The following is a 21813-nucleotide window of genomic DNA, read 5'->3' as shown; positions in this document are numbered from 1 at the left end:
GAAGTTTTGGTGGGTAGTTCTATTAGATATACTCATACCACGTAGATATAACACGTTGAACATGTTTTAAAGTTTTATATTTCATATGAAAACTACAAACTGCCTCGAAATTGCATCGTAGAAACTTATTTCAATTTTGAAGTATAAAGAAAAATTTTGATAAAATATATTTTTTGTTGATTGTACAAACATCTAATATATTTATATTCCGTCTACTGGATATTATTATCCACGTACATTAGGATGAGTGAGTAATGCTTACAAGATGTCTTATGGTGCGTGAGACGACTAAGAATAAACTAATTAAAAAAAATACAAATTAGGTTAGATTTCTTATTGTGATTTTATTTTATTAAAATACCGATAATTTATGGTGGGATTGAGAGGATATATCTATATTGATAAACGTTTTATGGGATTCTTAGTTAGGTAAGGCTTTATTTTATTTTCCTTCGAGTTTCAACTTATTAATAACAGATACAGAAATCATTATAACTATTCAACTATTATACATGGTTAAAGATAAATTGACAGCCTTAGGCATTTCTATTGTATTGACAAAACTACTAAACCAAATAATATATATATAACGAGCAGCATCTTATATTATATGATGTCTACAAGAAGATGCAGCTTCTTTTATTCTTCTTCTTTTTCTTCTACTTCGTTTCTCAGATTATATTTTATATATAAAATGAAAAAAATCTCAATATTCTTTATTCGAGTAGGCTCATAAAAGTAATTTTGAATCGTCGTTATACAGCGTTGAATTAAATATAAAGCTACAGGTGTGTGGGTAATGTTAGGTTAGGAAAGTAGATTCCAAAGAAGATGTATAGTATACATTTTACTCATCACGAGTTCTCCGAAACTAAGTCCGATTGCCTTGAAATTTATCATAGTTACTTGATATTTTTACTTTACTTTTCTATCTTTCCTTACGCGACGCAGACGCTAAGTCGGGGTGGACATCTAGTATTATTATATAAGTAACTGCGCAGTTACACCCCTATAAATTTATACTTTTGACGTAAGAAATGAATTTCATGTTTTTGTTTTAAAATGACATTGTTTTTCGTAATTTATGTTTCATAAACTAAACTCTTAATTGTGATACAATTTATTAAATACATTAAAATATTATACAACCATACAAGTAAAGGCTGTCTCACGTCTATCAGATTTCAAATATAATACGATATTCGCATGTGTTCATAGACCATACCTCGCTATCGATAACTCGAAATTATTTGAATTACAACAGAATTCAATTTGAGATTGTTTAAAGATTACCATTACACGTGGAGGCCTCGTACCGATATAACAATGACAATTCAAAACCAAATAATAATCCAGAGTCTTTCAGATTAGATCATAAACTAACCACTAGTTATCTCCCGCGGCTTTGCTCGGGTTTTAAGTGTAGTTGTCAGGTGTTAGGCATAAAAAGTTTATAACATAGACATCTATGAGGCTTAATCTCTCTTCATTTGGTATGAATAGTACTTACACAAACACACGCAAAATAACATCGAAATCGATCCAGTTGTTTATTTCAGTGACGTACACACATAAACAAGAATTATATATGTAATGATAATGGCAATATCAAGCAGATTTTTATTATATCCCTCGAGTTTGAGTTTTATTATGACCAAGCGAGCGAAGCTTTTAATATTTTGCATGACAAATAAATTCCCGATTTCTACATGTGGGTGCAATTACGTGTCTCATGAACATACGATGTCGACAAATAGAAAACGGCTTATTTACTTACTCTTTACCTGAAGTTGAATATTACAATATAGAATTCTATTCGAATCTTATATCTAAATGCGTTGATTGAGTAACGTACTAAAACTAATAAAGTAATTTAACTAGGAATAGTATAACTAATAGTAGTCTTCCGTCAGAGTAGAAAAAACCTGCTTATTTTTTTGTTCTAACCGGATAACATATATACGCGTAATTGCTCTAAGTGAAATGAGATGACATTTGAAGACAATCAAAGGTATATTCTTGCAGTGGTGTATAATACACTGTGCTGACGAGCGAGTGATGGTTGATGGAAAAATTGATTTTATAAGTAATTGGTTAATAGCGTTTTAGCTAATAGCAGGTAGGCCTCGCAACGCCTAAACAATAAATATGCACTTATACGTTGTATGAAACCTTCATGCAAGTGTCAACAAAAACTGTACTAAGATCAACGAAATTTTGATACAAAAGGTCGATTCCAATTGATATAATTTATGCCTTTTTAATTAAATACTAAAATTCTTATTGTAAGTCTGCTGATATTGGAAATACCAATAAATGTATATGTCAATAAAAAAACTATTAAATATATATTTATAATACTGGGTTAATATATAAAAAAGTAATTTATTTACTGATTGTGAACGGCCAAGCTTAAGACCAAACCTTTTTCTCTTCATGTTCATAAAATAACTTTAATAAAGTCCCTTTAGCGTATGGAAAACTATATTTAATTTGATCATTGTTTACATAAAAATAAATATACGGTAAGTAATTGAGTAGAAGATATAATAAGCCTTTCAAAATGTTTGCCGAGCTCTCTTCGCGAGCAGTTGATATTTCATTAGTTTCAAAGATACATAAACGTCACGATACATAAAATCAAAATACAAACTAAACCCTATTTGTACGCTATTAAAATCACTTTCAATTCAATTTTCAATCAACCATTTTACAAAATTAATCAAACCGCTCGGAATGTTTACTGTACCGCGAAGAACTGGCAAGAAACTGCAAATACATATATGATTAATTCCTTGAGGGGTACATTTTTCTGTTGATCAAATTTTCAAACTCATACGTGTTCTCAGAATTTTTGAGATCGCTAATTACGATTCTGACGTCAGAATTAATAGAAATAAAATGGCGGATCAAAAATTCCATATAAAGATTTTTTTTCTTGCTGAAATATCTGAAAAATATATATCTAGTAGGTACTACACCTACTAGTCATGAAGAATATATTTAAAAAAAGACCCAAACAGCGTTACTCTTAAATCAGACAATAATAGGTGAAAATGAGCAATTTAAACACAACAAAATATATTTTTTTAATTTATTCGATAAACACATATTTATGAATTTAACTATTATAGTCACATTTCAAAATATAAGAAGCAATACATAAAATTATCATTATAATGTCAATATCAAATAATATACTAAGTGAGAGTCAAAGATCTAGCAATAATCGTAACACCATCTTACTCATCCAGTACTTATATGTTTCGATTTTAAACGTCCTCTTATTAAATAGTTATTAACTCCAACCATCAGTTACCTCTAATATTAACCTTATTTAATTATCAATACTTAATCAAGGAAATAGAATATGTATGGGTGGTGGGCAATAGATGCGAACTCTACTTCTGAGAATTTTCGACGTCGTCTATCTGCTATTACGTTTTTTTTATTTGGCTTTTATTTGCCGACAGGGCACCGATTATTTCGCCAATGTCACGTGCGATGGAGAAGACACGATGGATATTGAACGGTACGGTCGAGATTACAGGGCCTATTACGTTCTGTACTTATTCCGTTGCAATAAAAAGTGACACTTGATTTTTTGGTTGACATTTGGAAAATATTAAAAGAAAGACAAAAAATATTTTGTTGTCTTTTCTATAAAAATATTTGAATATATTTTTTGAACTGAAAACTTTACAAACCCACAACCGAGCCAACCGATCAAAATAGGCCTGAACAAAATACATATATAAAGATAATTAACCAAATATATATGTCTTTATTTTCTTTCGAATATCATTACTTATTAGTAGTTTATTTTTTCTCGTATTCCCTGTATTAGGGTGTATTTAAAAATAAAAGATTGTTCAATTAATATATTATTAGGGTTGTATATATATTTTTTGAATATTCGCTTCTTTCGCTTCAACACCACTGTGTGTATTTGTTAAAAAAAAAATAAAGTTTTAGAACATTACGGTTGAATCGTAAATAATATGTAATAATATGCAGTCTTATAATTAATAATCGATCGATCAAATATTTAACACATGGCAATTTTATTAAAATAGATAATCAATTAATCACGTTAATAATGGATGTCGTAATGGATTACAATTTAATAACTTTTAAAGTATTCAATATATCATCAAAAATTTTTTACAAAAATACAAACTTAACTTTTGCAATAAAATAATATGACGCAACTTATTTTTTTAGCGATACCATAAGTAGGTAGTATCCTTTGTTTCAGCTATGTGTTACAAGAACATTCATTTCACGCTTATCGCGTTAATATTCACAGTAATATAACCATATTAAATAATATAGCCTTCGACTCGTTGCATCTTCTGGTACAAGTATTTATGTTCATCGGTTTAGAAGAAGCTACATTCCGAACCGGTGGAATAACTGTAAAATTAATGTAATATTAATCGACGGCTTAAAAATACTCGTAAAATCTTCTTCGAATAAATTATATTTAATTTTTCATTACATCATATTGATAATTTATTAGATAATCTCTATTCGTCGTGTTCAGTATAAACCTATGTTATAAAACGATTACTAAAAGGTGTTCGTCCATTGGTTGATTGAGGGGCTGCTCGAAACTTCATTAGACAAATAATTGATTGATCGTAGGCTATTTGACGCCACCTGAAACATAATATGACGCGATGTTGCTAAATCGGTTACTATAACACACTCTGTGTTAATAACAAACCTAATTGGTTCAACTATCAGAGAGAAATTCATACATTTACTATTTTACCAATAAACATTGTATTGTTGGTATGACTTTTTTTATTATATCGGTAAGCGGACGAGCAAATGGGTCACCTGGCGCTTTAAGAAATATTAACCATTGCTTACATCACCAATGCACGATCAACCCTGAGAACTAAGATGTTATGTCAATTGTGCCTGTAGTTACACTGGCTCACTCACCCTTCAAACCGGAACACAACAATACTTAGTACTGCTTTTTGGTGGTAGAATATCTGATGAGTGGGGATACGCCCTACCACCAAGTGTATCACGTACATAATGTTTGCAAATATTCTTAAACCCTTAAAATTGAACAAGTTTATTCGATGCAGACAGAGCTTATCAGTATAAGCCCTGTCAACACCTTTATGTTCATTACGGACTATTCATATTATTTTTTTCTATAATTTATTCGAACGGGATCAAAACAAATAACCAACTTAACTATGGAAATAATCCCCGGATGCTGTAATGTCCTTTTTATTTTCATAATTGTTTTAATTTTATTCCATACCTTAAAACATATAACATTATACACCGAGTTAAATATAACGAGCGTATAAACATTATTTTGTTATCAGTGAATAGTTTGACATTGAAATAATAATATTTATCTTCAGCTGTTAATTGTAAAATGTATAGAATACGTTTTACAACTTGGCCTTGGAGAATACGTTAACGTTTAAGAGTCCGACACACGTACGAGTCTAGTTAGTAGAGTAGTACTAGTCGAACTAAAACACCTACAATTACAAAGCTCCCTTCCACATATTACTCTCGTATATACTTTGTAACGTGTTTATGAATTGTTTAAAATATATACAATCAAATTATTCATAGCTTATAAATACATTAAAATAAACGTGCAAAGATGAAATTTATATTAAATACACTCTTGCAAAATAAATAATCTTATTAGCTTTATTTAAATACATATTTAGGTCTCGGATCATTTTAATTTCTTTATTTAAATATCGTCTTTATTCAACAGTTTTTAATGGTTAAAATAAATGCTACGATTCAAATAATACGGTTTTTTATAAAAATTGTTTTCATTCAAATATTACTATATTTTATAACGGTAGTTCTAAACAACATTCTTTGTAGAAAATGGATGCAGGGTTTGATAAATCGCCCTGTATCAAACACCCACCATTATTTATATATACGTTAAATTCTCTGTTTTTAGAAGTATAGGATTGTTAGATAATATTTATTTTAAGGTGATGTAAGACTCCTTTACCCTCAGCCACTGACACAGCAAGTGATATAAACGTGTATACCTAGTGCCTGTACTTCCAAGGGCCCACTCACCCTTCAAACCGGGACTATAAAATAAAGTATGGCGACAAAATAATGAATTGTACTCTAGGCAGGCCTGCGTACAACCTTTCGGCGGAAATTAATCATTACAGTCGATTCAAAAGTGTATTTATTTTTTTAATGTTCTCGGGCTAGATGTCAATGAGATCAATTTTTATTATTCATCTCATTCACAATATCGTATTTGTCTTTTTGGCTAAGCTACTGTTGTGTCCTTGTTTTGCTTCGAGATTCGGGCACATTTTCCTTTCATAGCGGGGTCATCGGCATCTTCCTTTTATGTCGTCGGCATAAATTTAGATTATAATTCATTGTTATATTCTATAAATGTCCCGTTCAAGTGTTTCTAATCTGATCAAAATGTTTACGAAACACTTTTATGCCTTCGTCATAGTGTCTGATTCAATGTAGACTTTAAAGATTAATATTCTCAAGAAAACGTTCTTTTTGTGTTTTATGTTTTTACAAAACGGAAATACATAAGTACATAAAACAAAAACCGTTTTTATACACGTTTAGACTAAGTAATATTTACGGCTGGAAATCCGTCTTAGGTAGTGATTTGTGTGCCAAAGTCGTGCAAAAGTTAACCGGATTTTACCCGTTTAATAAAAGGTGGACAGTCTCTGCCATAACTTCAAAAGCACGTAATGCGTTCGCCTTTTCTCTTTCCAAACATAACGGCCCGCCCCGACTGCCAGAGTAGGAGAATGCGTCATCTAGTAACTCCCTAGGCTTACTTAAGCGTTCCTGATAATGAGACAGAATTTAAATATTTCATTACATTTTTAGTAAAGATGCTTGGAATTTGAACTCGGATTGCAACTCATGATCAATAATAATAATCACTTATTAAGGAATTGAATTATTAATTCATTGAGAACAATAATTGTGAATACTAACTTCAATATAAATCTGTTTTTTTTTTTAAGGAAAACCGATGCATATTTCTTCCCCTTTTATCTCAGAGGTAGCTGTTTTCCGAAAAGGTGGTAGAGTTGAAATATTGACGATTCAAAAATATATGAGGAGGTGTTGATTGTTTTTAGGTCTGAAAACAATAATGTTTTTCTTTATTGTTTAAATTGTAGTTTAGACTCGTCTATGTATGTGTTACTGCACTTCATTGTAACCATAACTTCATATAGCTATTTGTAATCATATACCGTTGAATACATACAATTTGGAAATGGCATCAAGTAAGCGACAACTGTATACGAACTAACACCGACGAGAGATCAGCTATATTGTGCTCCACTATAATTTCCATTTTAATGTATCTTTATTTATTTACTTAACTACTTATATACTTTTTAATTTAACTTCCTAAGTTCCGATAACAGTTTTGTTGACGCTCGATGTGAAATGTAATTATTTCGCAAATCCATTATGAATATCATTGATTATTCATTCAAGCTTTTGATCAATGACATCACGTCAATGTTGTTTATTTGAATTTTGTCCTCTGGTGGTTGGTACGGACTTTAAATCTACGTATATATAGCATAAGACTAATATTGAGACATTTAAAACAATAAATAATATAAACTGAACAATATTAAAAAAAAAAATCAAGTTCATAATTCATGGTGATTCGATCCTTAAAGTTTTATCTTTTTCGATTTATTTTTATGTTCAAAAATAGTATACGGTGTTGCTTTCACAAATTATTCTTTGGTATGGGATCGTTTTTTGAATTCCGAAATTATAATCAAATACGTATTTGTAATTGTATTTTTTGACAATAGAATCGTTCAGTATGTTGTGATTGATAATATTTTGGTTTGAAATTTATTTTTACTTAAATATAACACAAAGTCTCTGTGCGTTGAAACTCAATGGTATGAACCATTATTTAACACGCCAAACCGCCGCATGCCATTTAATTTTTTTTTTATTTTCTGCGTTGTGGGTGTATTGTTACGGCGTTCCGTCATCGTATAGTTGACCTTGAAGTTGTCATTTTTTTATGTTTTCAGTATTAATTGGCTTTTAAGCTAACTGATCCGTTGACAACGTGAATAAGCGTTAGCGAGTATTGTTAGGAATGAAAACTGTTGTGACTAAAACGTTACGTAGATGAAATCAAATATGCAGATTTTATTATTTCGTATTATTTATTGCAAGGTAAATGATACGTTCCATGAAAATAAAACCACGTCCAAGATATTTAGGAAATTACTCAGATATATAAAATTATAAGCTGTTGCGATATCTACATGTATGTACTACTAGAAATATAAATTAATTCATGCGTTCCTTCAATGCGCCGCCAATTACGAACGGAGATGTTATGTCACTTGTGTGGTTGCAATTACATTGAATTCCTCACCCGTGAAACATGAACACGGCCATGCAAATTATAGCTTTTACAGTGGTAGAATAATTAATGTGAGTGGTACCTATCCAGACCGGCTTTCACGAAGGCCTACCGAGTAAATATTTAGTATTGAAAATATTAATTTACGTTTTCGATTACCATTACTAAATAAGCAAGATAATTTAAAGTCTCCAAATCGAAATATAACTGGACAGGGCGTAACCTCATTTCGCAATCTAGTTGACATATGAATTACCTGCCTTCGTGTCGCTTAACGTATTTAAGCGCTTTAAATAGTTATCGAGCTGCATTTTACTTATAAACGCGAATGACGGCAGATACTAAAACAAACAGTTTATTAAAGTTTATTTTTAAATCAAAGTACATTTTAAACACGACGTATTACATACTTTATTGAATAACAAAGGTAACCTCAACCGTGAAGGAATTGGGCTTTTAAAAATTACCCTCGATCTGACCTTGAAGTCGATTTAATGTAACAGTAAATATTATTTTTAAACATAATACCCTTTTATCTTTAAAAACTGATACTTTATAACGCGGTTTAGATAATATTAATCAAATTATACTATATTTATTAATATTATAAATGCGATAGTCTATCTGTTACCTCGTCAGACTTAAACCGCTGCACCAATTTAGATGAAATTTAGCGTGTAGATAGTTGGATTCCCGGGAAAGGAAATAAAATACTTTTTCAATTCACCTCGCGAAGGGATAAAATTTGTGTGCTAAAGGTACACATAGTTTTATAAATCACGCGGAAAAAGCCGCTGGTTCGCCTACTTTTAAATAAAACAGATCGAATTCTGAGGACATATTTCGAATTTGATGTTTTCTAAAATATAATTATTTTAAGCGTTGATTGTATTTTGACTTCGTTATTTATCCTGGTAGGGACCAGGATTGAAACAATGTTACAACTCTATCACGCCTGTCGTTGCCCGCATTATTTGAGCACATATTTACCGTTTATATATATAATTGAAGAACTTTCATAAATTATAATATTATGACAACAGTTCAAGAAACATTTAAAATGATTTTGCAACAAATTATAATTCCTTGTCTTGTTATTTTAGAATTAAAACCTCATTCGGTTTCCATCTCAAGTTCCAAGACTTGTTACAAGCACCTCATTAATTTTGACTACATTTCATGTGACACTCGACGCGCGAGGTCGGCCGACGATGAAAACTGTTTTAAAGATAACAACGTTTGACTTAGGTTTTGATTAAATAAATACCAGCAATAAATTATTATCACTATAAATGTCAATGTTTGCGTATTTAGTCACTTGTGGTAGAGCTTCGTGTAAGCTCGTCCAATCGGCGGTACCACTGTTCAGCTATTCTACGATCAAAGAGAGATTATTTGCATTTCTGTGTTTCGGTTAGAAGGGTGAGCGGCAAGTGCTTATGGTGCGTTTCCGCTGAAATAGTAGCCAATTTATGAGATTGCGAATTTTGCACAATTTTTAGAAAATAATCTACATTGTTGATTTGTTTTCGATAGAGACGTTCGCTGACAACTGACGCAGGTTGAGTTATTATAAACTGTGTAATGATATAGTTATTATGTCTTACAGTACTAAATTAATGAACAGAACCGAGATGTTTGTAATTCAATTACATTTAAACGTATGGTGCTAATAAAGTTGAATTTTCTGTTAAAAAGTACACTATGGATCACCAAACACATTTCATTTTTGCCAAATGATGAATGTGTTTAGTGATTAATCTTTAATATAACATTGCAATAGAACTCTTTGTCAAATTAAAAAAAAATCATAACGAATATTGTGTACATTTCTATGAAAGAAAAATAAATATATCAATACCCGTACTTAAACTTATTTCTTTAAGATAGTCATTACTATTCCAAATATTTATTTTTTCTTAAATCATAGATTAGGGAACATGCAAATGGCACTAAGGCCCGTAGGCATTGGCGCCGTAATAAAATGTAACTATTCTTCACATCACCAATGCGCCACCGACCTTAGAAAAAAAGATGTCCCTTGTGCCTGTAGTTACATACATTTATTTTATGTATGTGTAACCAGTTTAAGTATGAGTTTATTTTTAAAATTATATAGGATTCTAGACAGTTTTACGTTGAAGCAGTGAAAACGAATATAAATAGATGAAAAATATAAATAGATACGTAACTATAGCCATCTCTCTACGTATGTATTTGAGATGTGTCGAACTATTGGAAACAAGAGAAATCTATACACATCAGTTCGGACAATAATAGCTTCACTTAACTTCTGAATTTCTTTCGCCGGTTCTTAACAGGTCTGACGTGTTTCTTGTTAAAGCTTTTATATGAAAGATGTTTGAGTTTTAAAGAGTAATATTGAATTCTCTATAACAATACTTACGACTATAACAGTAGATCTTACCTTTGATTTACCGAATAATATATGCTTTTTTCGCATATATTAAATATTTACAAAATTGACTTTTGCTTTTAATGAACCATGGATTATTAAATTTAGTATAACATTGTGCTATTTGATATTTTGCATACTATTCTCTTTGTGCAGGGCGTTGCTTGCCCGTGTTGTGCGTGCATTTGTTCCACGTCTACGGCCTGATATCGTACTTCAAGCTGGACGCCGCTAAGACATGGAGGCTGTTCACCATGATCGAGGAGGGATACCATAGCAATAACCCGTACCATAACTCGATCCACGCAGCTGATGTCACACAGGCTATGCACTGCTTCTTGCAGCAGAAACAGGTATTATATGTTAATCTTTTATTAGACATTAGTTAATTATTCACTTTTACATATGAAGCACAGCACACAAACTCACATTGTAACAGCAGATGGCTACAGATCACCATTGGGCCTGTGTTTTCTTAAAAACATTCTAGGGGTCGACAACACCATATAGTCAGAGTTGAATTAAGTTAGAGTTTTATGTAAATTTTTCGCAATCCAATGTGTAAGATCGATAAATTATTGTTCCCCTATGTATATACTGAAGACCCAGCTTCAAGTAAATAGGAACGTCAAATAATTAACAATATTTAATATAGTTTACAATATTTATTTTTCCAGTTTTTGTTACAATCATCCATTATCTTCCGCTTTTCAACCCAGATTAACAATTCCCATGTCAAATTGAAAAATATTCTTCCTCTACTTTTATTATAAAAATGTCAAACCAAAAAGTATTCACCACATTTATATAAATCTGTGATTGAATATAACTCAATAGCTAAAAGCTATACAACCTTACATGATTATTTATAAATATTTTATATAAAATAATTTATAGGCTTACAATACGATATACATACAGATGATATTCTTCATAAATTCGAGGTACTATAATATCTTCTGTCTAAATAATACCTCAGAGTTCAGATAAAAAATATCTCATGAATGTACTTAAATAATATTCTTATTAGTAAATAAAATATTCCTCCGTATTTTTCAAGCACCGTAATTTTTCTTTTTTTTCTGAAATGTCTACAACTATTGTGGAGAAAATACGCCACTAAAACAGCAATTAACTTCAGTTTGAAATCACTAAGTAACAGTATTATATTTCATTTAAAAAAGCTGTACTTTATATTTGAAAATAGCTTGAGAGTATTTTGCTTGTTCGAGAATTTAAGTACCTTTTTAGATCGACATCTATTTGATATTAATCTTAATACGAAGAAATGAAAATAAAGCCTATTTTATATAGCTATTTCATAATGACTTTAATGACATTTCAGAATAATTGTTCCCTAGTCATTAATTAAATTAACAGATATTTTATGGAGACAATAAAAAGTGCACCTACAACATTCAATTATCTAAAACCATTTGTAATTATATTCAATTAGCGTCCCGTCCGGGCGTCGCGGTGATACTAAGTAGGAAGACGTATAACGCAGCAGAGTATTCTTTGACAATGACGTGACGCATAATATTTTATATATGAAAAGCGTAAGCCGATTTTTGTCCCAGTGATTATTGGACAATGGCTGCATATAAAAATTGACTATTCTCTCATTTTGAAGAGCTCCTGCCGTAGAAGCGCAGAAAATTAAAGATGATTCTTGACTGCAATTATTATCGCGATCAATCCAAGCGATATATCCGCTTTTACTAACCAATGTAGAAGCAATCTTTCGGAACCAAGCACTTTAAGTGTGTTTATATACTCTTATGTAAATAAGTAAGGCAACTTTTACTAACAAAAAGTGTTTAAAATAATAATAAGGCTATAAAGTTATTTCTTACATTTCAATGTGGAAAATTGAGAACTTTCTAGCAAGTTATAAATAGCCTCGGCTCTTCCATAACTAACGAAAGTTCTGTTATGCAATTATTATTTCTTTTATTTTTTCACTGTTTCGGCCCTTCCCTAAGTCTTACATTAGTCGTCTCACACACACTAAGACATCTTGTAAGCTGGAGCGTCACTCAAACTAATGCACGCCGATAATTTAACTCGAAGGCGCCTTTATCTGAGTGGACAGATCTATAATATTGTAATAATTAGTTCTGCCATAGGCTGTCCAACAAAATATATAGTATAACCCTGGTGTGTTCTCGCGACGGAAAATAGAGGCGCCTTTAACTATAAGCTGTTCTGTTTTATAAATGGGAGTCTGTATTTTTTTCACAGAGTTTTTCTTTATGCATGATGTTATTAGACTTCAGCATCTTATAAGAATCTATTTTGTCGTTCCCTCCCTTCTTTCCTTGTATTCTGTAAAGTATCTGATACGTAATAAACTTATTTATTAAGTCTTCTTTAAATTTTTTTGGTTCGTTTTTTATTTACGACTCGCTCGCTGCAAATCATATCCTCAAACAATTATACGTCGCATTAATAATATACTACGACAAAAAAAGGTATCAAAGTTAGGTAAGACGTTGTAATATGGTCACGCAATAATTGTAGGTAATATAATAATTAACGATCCAAATATTCGTGTCTTATGTCAAATTACTTTTTGTCCCATTTGCTGTCGAAACACTTGACCCTTGGAGTAGTAATGCAAAAAACTTCATCAAAAGTATAACAACTCGCCTTATAGCCTCCACTGGTGATAGGAGGGCTGGTTCGTATTTTGCCCAGAGGATCGGAATTGCGATTTAACGGGGAAATGCTTGCATTCCTGCCACAATTCCACTTGGTAAAGATTTATATAGTAACTATTTTTAATTCATATTTGTATATATTTAATGGTAATAATTCTTATGTAAATAAATAAAAAAGGTAATACAAGCTTAGCATTGCGATCCAATAAGAAACATGCAGTGTTCTCTGTTTTCATTTAAACTTTATGCTAAAAAAATGATTACGTTGTATTTCATTATATTCTTGTAGACTATAAAAATCTAAATTTAGAATTTTGACATTTCTTCGCACTAAATAGTTTTCTTCGCACCATCACCCAGCTCGATACAGAAAACACTTAACATATTGTTTATTCGCTTCCTCACTCAGATTTTCGCTTTGCAATCGCACAAAATCAGCCTTCAAAACATTTAACAACGTTCCAACGAGCAATAGCCGCGTGAGGGATATAGGTTAAAGAACACGGTGGACAAGCAGCTTAAGCTATGCAAAGTGACAACTTACCATTAACTTACTCGTTCACTTAACTACCGTCCTTCTGTATACATAAAGTAGACAGTAGACGCCGTTAAGTAATTCAATAAGTTCAAAGTGATGCAGTTGTAATTTAATTAAAAGAAAATACTTAGCTTGAAATAGTTGCTAATAAGTATTTTCTAGAGTATACTTCATTTCGTCTATATTAACTCGGTTTTAAGTTCTTTCAAAATGTTTATTGTTTAACTACTAGAACCTTTTTGTTATTTTCCAAGCGCCTTTAAACTCTAGAATAAAACTGGCTTGTTGTATTAAAAAAAAACCACACTAAAGTAATATTATGATTTTTGCGTTAAGTAAGATTCTTTATTGCGAGAATTTAAAATGTTAAATATCTTGCGGCTTTAAACTTTCTTGTAAAATATTATACCATTTGTACGGAAATATATACTTACTTTATTACTCATTTATTATTGAAATTCATTTTATATTTTTGTATTTCATTACCTTAATACCTCTTGTACAAAATATTTTAAGTCAAATTATGTTAAAGCGATAATCGCGATATGTCTTCTCATATAAAACATATGTTTAACGGCTCATATGTTTGAGCCAAAATTTGAAATACACGTAAACTTGTCGCTAATCGTTATTGTGATAAGGGTTTAAATTTACAGACGATCTTATCCGTAATTGTTACGAAGTGCAAGTGATAAAACGTGAGATAATTTCGTTACACAAAAGTTAGTTTGCAGCGTTACTAGTTTGCTACGACGCACTCGTAGTTGCTGTCATGAAAGATAGCGTCAGGCCGCTACGAAGTGCAGCTAGAGCGTAGCGTGAAGTACTGTTTGCATTTATTTTATAGAAAACATTGCATTGAATTGTTCATAACGCCAACGACGTCGCATTGTATAACTTTGATAATGACTGCGCTACATATTACGCACATTATGGAAATTATAAAATTTAATACAAGTATATTTTTTATATTGAATCTGAAAATAAATATAATTTCATTAATCAATTGAACTATTGTTTGCTGATTTTATAAATGTAATAAAAAAATCATCTTTTTACGTCATTGATTAAAAATACTTAATAAATTTATTAAAACATTACAATAAAGGCAATTAACATGATTTTAATAATCATTATCACCCACACCCCCTAACGCGGCTTAAACCGTGAGCGGAAACTAGTTACTTCCTAAGTCTATTACCTATTCAAAAAAGTACAGGATATAAACAAAAAAATCGAGGCTAACTCGCAACCCTGTTAAAAAAGCAATTAACCAAGCAATGCACTACATTGTCCCAGCGTGCACGTGTGCGGTCAACTTGACTAAATTTATTTATTCTTAAATTGCTAAAGTTTTCAATTTAATTAAAAAAATGATTATGCAGTTTGGTTTACCTTTATGAATATATATTATTCTAAACTGAAATGAATTCAATATTTTTTTTCGTAAAATATTTTCAGATAATGTTTTTTTATTGACTTCTAATCTTTTATAACATACCGCTTGGTTTTACAGTCTTAAATAAAAAACACTAGAAATATACTGTTTATTTGGTGGTGTCAATATCAATAAACAAAATTCTGTACGATCCATGATACAAATTTAACTTGTATACAATGTTGGTTTAACTTGTATGTAACTTGGATACAAACTAAAGTTTTATATTAAAATATAAAAATGTTAACTCCGAAACTACCAAGTTTCGGACATAGTATCGCATGAATAAATTAACTGCAAATATGATAATGTGCTCTTCTTCAACCTCTAGCGAGGAATGAAAATTTTTCATCCTCTCGTATATACATACTACAGTATACTTATATTCTGGTTTCGTGTATAAATTATTATACTGGTGATAAACAACGTGGATATATACTCAAAGACATCTAAGATTAAAAAAAAAACAATCGGAGAGGACACCCTAGCCCAGCTGCGGGACATTTACAGGCTATTACTATACACATCACATCACATACAGAAAATGTTAAATACAAGTTTCTTTTTTATATTATTATTATTGTAAATAAAATATAACTTAACATAAGAAATTATCAAATTTAAAATGCATTATTTATAATATAATTAATAAAACTTTTTTAACTTAATATAATGTATAATTGATTTGGTGAGAAATGAGAGGCTTTTTTATTTTAATTTTATTTACTTTACACATCAAACAAAACGTACTTCAGAACTTAGGGTTGAAAATTACATTTCTAGGCCAAATGAGTTTCCTGGGCGCATTCGGCGTCCAGGGCACCGGCGAGTCCCACATCCCCCCCCCCACTTAACATCACGTGGGGGAAGCGCGTAACGCGTTTTCCCACCATTCGCAACTTTAAATAAAAACATTAAACAAACACGTTATGCCACACTAGTCTCCGTTTTGCGTTCACGAAAAAACCGCAATCGCGTAGAGCGCTTGCCGCAGAACATAAAAGTTTGTACGACTGGAGCCTGGTCGCACTTGAACGAATTGATAGTGAATGCAAACCCTAATATGACATTACCCACTAAACTGATGGAGAAACCTATACTGATGTAACAAATTTACAGTTTTAAATTTATTAATTTCAACTTTATACCTCAAACAAAAAGAGTCTTGACGGACATACGGAACCTGCAGAAAATAAGAAACTCAAAATGTCGTACACTTTATAACGGTGTTTTTTTCAATATTAGATATTTTTTTGGTTTTTATCATTTTAAATAGTTTGTTGTTTAAGAGTTTGTCTTGGTCTTTTTAATTAGTTCATGTTATTGTGGCGAGAGTACAACGACCCTAGATATATAAAATATTATTTTTATGAAATACGGAACGACATTCAAAACATTAACGCCAAGTATTCCGATACTAGCTGTGGCATTAATAGAAATGTTCTCAAATCGTGGAGATACGACGAACGGTGACATTTTAGCGGTTAACGCGCAAACTTATATCTTTTTGGAGTTTAATTTAACTAGGTTTAGCCGGCTTCAGTTCGAGAGTTTGTTTTACAAAGACTCGATTTCAGTCACAAGTTCGTTCCGGTTTTCGTCGACGTATTCCTGAGAAATATTAGCGTTATAAATAAGGTTCTACGGTACTGCCGATTTACAAAAGTCATCGTATGCAGAAGAAACAGAATAGGTGAGGTACGCAGCCTTGTTATTATACCAGAATTGAAGAATTTTAAGTCCGAGGATTAAAATGTAATAAATATTTTTTATTATAACATCAACCTCCAGGTACAAATTATATTATATTGACTACGAAACATCCCCCAATAATCTGGAATGCTATCAGTATACTAGCATACTACTAGGTTACGTACGCCTAGTACACGTACTTCTTGCTATTAAGTCACACAGAGACGCTCTTTAATTGACATGATTAAATGTACGCAGACGCTTTGACTAATAAATTCAATGTTTCTAATTCTGTTATATCAATCCTCGCGACATATTTGAGGTCATGCGATATTCCGCAGTCCCATGGGAATGTTTGTTTCATGGAACCTCGACAAACGACTTCAAAACTGAGACGTTACTTCCAGCACGCTTCAAATGTTTTACTTTTTATATAAATATATCTTCAATTTAATTTTTATTTCCAGTTTTTGATTTGATGTTTGTCAAGGCTGTTAATAAACTGATATGCATGATACGCGTTTCTTTCTACATTTTGTTTTTGTTATAGATACAAGAATCTATAATTGCACTCAAATTATTTTCTTTCTTTATCGTATCTTCAAAACGACTATTATGTTGGGTTCATACATTAACAATTCGAAAAATGTATGAACCCGACATAAGTTTTTGAGTGAAGGAACTTTACATAGCGTTATCAACTTTAAACAGGTAAAGTTTATTGATACTAATATTATAATTGCGATAGTAATTGTCTGACCGCCTATATATTACGTCTTCATGGCTAAACCACTTAACCAAATTTTTTAATTCACACTTTATGGTTAAAATTAAAATAATTTGTGGATGATGATGGGTTCAGATAATATGTATATATATTCAAAACTTAATTAACCATTCAAACGTAGTAATCAATCAGAAAGAAACTTAAATATTACAATCTTCAAATGAATAAATCCAATTACGATCATAAACACATATAAAATTCTCTTTCCTATTCCAATAAGTCAAGTGTATTGCAATATATCACGTTCATAGATCGCCCACTCGCTAATAAAATGGCACAAGCAGGATATCGTGCTACAACACTATTCGCATTTCACACACACATACATATGTCGTATAGTCGTAACCTAGGTAAGATATATCGAATATCTTGTAGTTTTTGAACGTTATCAGAAATGTAAGGTGTACTTTAAAGAAATGATCATGTATCTCACGTTTTAAATTTCGAATATTTCGTAAAAATAGTACAGATACGAATTTACATACATACATACCCGTTAAGTACTTGACGCGCATTGACGGTTTTATTTTTTTAATATATCCTGATGTTTATCTAAAATGCCATTATACGAAGTCGTATATGTTATTGTAATCATTTTAAGGATACTAAAAATAGAATTATTCTTTTAATTATTTATTTTATATTTCGCTTTCGAAACTTTGGTGTTTTTCGTCGAGAACCATCTTTAATTAACTATCTTAATGGACAATTATCATTCTGGATGTTTCAAAAACCTGCCGTCTTATTTTATTTAATCAAACTAATTGTTATTTATAGGGGTAGGTTTGTCTTAAAGGGGAATCAGGTTCTTAGTACTCTATGTCCGATTTTATATCTCTAACAAAATTTGATGATGATCACTTGAATAAAAATAATAAACACGAGAAAGCTTAAATAAGAAAATAGTCTCAATTACGCATTTATGTTATTAGTGAGGATAAAAGATTATTCTATTGGCGTTAGGCGGAGTGTGCAACGTGCAAATGGACATCGAATGAATGGTGCCTTGTCTGATAGAAAGGATTTCGTAAGTAGAGCTTGAGATTGGTTTTTCTGGTGGATTTCCTCCTACTGAATGGACTTGATTAATGGATGCTGTGACACTCGTGGGTATTTAGAGGCTCTACTCTATTTTGCGGAACCACACCGCACAATCGTTTAGACGTGTAAAACCTAATACATATTACATTGACGGTAGGCGGATTCTTACGGAGCCTTTTGTGTATAATATGTTACGAAATTAGAAATTAATCAAATATGACATTATTAATTTTAAATCTCTGGTTATAGCTCGTTACATCTTTCTTAATGCTTTATAATAAAATAAATATTAATAAATTACCTATAATAAAAATTCTATAAAAAAATTCCATACATGCCGAACAGAAATATTTTAATAATCGAGCGCGTTGCATTCCGCACTCGTATACACGGCCAACCGAAAAAATTAAACAATCGACTGATTCCAAGCTGAATAAAAATTATTAAGTATTCCCTAAACATTTTTCAACATTATTTAAACAACGAGAATAAATGTTTAAATTCAATCGCAGTGTTGGAGTCGAGGGAAATTCTGTAGATATCAACATTCTTTGATATAAAGTTTTTATTTGTGTAGCATACATTCCAATGTGTACAATGAAAAAATCTATGATTTTCCTCTGGCTGACTGAGCTTGTTCATGTATTCATCAAATTAATTATACTCGACGTGGTTTTTTATGTAGTAATTTGGCGGGCGGACAAATAGACCACCTGACGGTAAATGGTTACCACCGCTTAAAAAAAATTGTCGATGTAAGAAATAATAACCATTCTTTATAATGTCGATGTAAGAAATTTAACCATTGCACCACCAACCTTGGGAACTAAGATGTTGTCCCTTGTGCTTCAAAATGACTCACTCACCCTTAAAACCGGAACACTAAATTATTAAGTATTACTGTTTGACGGTAGAATATCTGATGAGAATGTGGTACTTACCCAGACGAGCTGGCACAAAAAAATTCCCCCAAGTAAATATATGCCTATATTGATATGGCTGGATATGCGAATTTTTTATCACTAGTTTTATAATTTGCGCTCTCTTTACTCTGTGCCTTTGTGATCTCTTCACGCATCTTATTCTTCTTCTGCCTGGCTAATGCTAAGGTCTGTCTTCCGACTACGCCTACTCCACTTTGCACGGTCGTTCGCGTCATCCTGTGTAAGTCCATTGGCTCTCATGATTTCTCATGATCTCTTCATTTTCATTTTTTTATTTTACATAAAATAACAGTGTGTAAATGTTCCACTACTGGGCTAAAGTCTTCTCTCCTTTTTGAACAAGCTCTTCCAATGTGGATTGATGAGTATAATGTGACTGACTGTCATATACCATACACAGGTTTCCTCACGAGGTTTTCCTTTTTCAGTAGGGTGAGCACGTGATTAATTATTGATTTGGGTTTTGAATTCGAAATCACTGTTTAAGAGTCACTTCTTCTTATTATTGTTCAAGCAGACGTGAATCTTGATCGGTGACCATTACTACATTATAAAAAAAAGGATACATAGTTCGCCATCTGATGGAATCGATTTAAATACGGCAACATAGAAAATATCTTTGTAATAATACACATTACTTAACAAAAAAAAAAAATTAATATATTTTATTCGTTCTTTGTTTTAGATTCGTAATTATTTAGAGCCCATCGAGATAATGGCGTCCCTGCTGGCCGCCATCGCACACGATATGGACCACCCTGGAGTCAACCAGCCTTTCCTGATCGCAACATCTAACCATCTCGCCGCTTTGTATCAGGTTGGTCAACTGTTAACTGGAGATAATTATGTTAATAGATAATATTGTCAACATTTAATTATCCTTATGTAATATGTAATATTCTAATATTATAAATGCGTAAGTAACTCTGTATGTCGGTGACAGTTTTACGTATAAACCGCTAAACAAATTTTAATAAAATTTAGTACGAAGTGAGTTTGAGTTCCATGCAAGGATATAGTCTTACTTTTTTAATACATATTAGCCTTGAGTGGTTAGCATATAGTAATATGTATTATATCTTCAACTTTGAAATTGGATATCGCACAATGTTTCTTAAAACCTTACGCACCCAAAGTACGCTTTCAAAATAAACTTCAATATATAATTGATTAGTGATTTTGTTGATAAGGGTTAAGTAATAGAGGACGAAAAAAGGGATGTTTCGAATAGCACGCGGGCGAAACTGCATGTGACGTGCACATAATGTTATCATTTTTACCCTTTAATTTCATGCAACGAATTGACTCTTTCAGTTACCAGTGACATTCTAAAGAACAATACACATTGTGCGACTAAATATAGAACAGCTTTACAAATTTTATAAAAAGGACAGGACTTCATAAATGTAAAACAAAATAGAAACGGTGTGACGTATTTCACTTTATAAAACGTATATTAAAAAAAATCGTTTTAATACTCGTTTTTCCGTTTTTTATTTATGACAAAGAGCAAGACCTATTCAAATGCGTATTCGACTCGGATGTAACTACAGTATTATAGATTATCTTCAAATAAATATGTACAAATGAATAAATAATTGAGCAATATTTAGTACTCGTTGTTTATATAATAAATTCGAGTTTGTATTTAAACATACATCAACATGTCCCAGGGCTTTACAATTACAATGTCATGTTAATAAAATGAATCAACTTTAACAAATATTTGATACGTCTAGCATAAATACAAATTGAATATTAATAAATAATTCGTTAGTCAACAAACATGTGGCAGTATCTCATTGAAATCCGACGCATTTCGTTTTCCTCACGAAGGTTTCCTTCACCAACGAGCACGAGATATTTTTTTTTACACAG

The 21813-nt window shown here is 31.3% G+C and overlaps 1 protein-coding gene across 2 annotated transcripts in view; it reads left to right on the top strand.

The window, feature by feature from the left end:
• The window catches only part of LOC113402499 (3',5'-cyclic-AMP phosphodiesterase 4A-like), a 146232-nt gene that overhangs the window by 64615 nt on the left and 59804 nt on the right, over positions 1-21813 (top strand). For both annotated transcript variants that reach the window (XM_026642780.2, XM_026642788.2), the window contains exons 5-6: positions 10989-11185; positions 20621-20752. In XM_026642780.2, coding sequence (XP_026498565.1) covers positions 10989-11185; positions 20621-20752 — 329 coding nt within the window. The remainder of the gene's footprint in view (positions 1-10988; positions 11186-20620; positions 20753-21813) is intronic.

The sequence above is a fragment of the Vanessa tameamea genome, chromosome Z (genome assembly GCF_037043105.1).
Source record: "Vanessa tameamea isolate UH-Manoa-2023 chromosome Z, ilVanTame1 primary haplotype, whole genome shotgun sequence".
Lineage (NCBI taxonomy): Eukaryota > Metazoa > Arthropoda > Insecta > Lepidoptera > Nymphalidae > Vanessa > Vanessa tameamea.
Note: the sequence above shows the minus strand (reverse complement) of the source record. Positions and strands in the feature narration are given on the sequence as shown.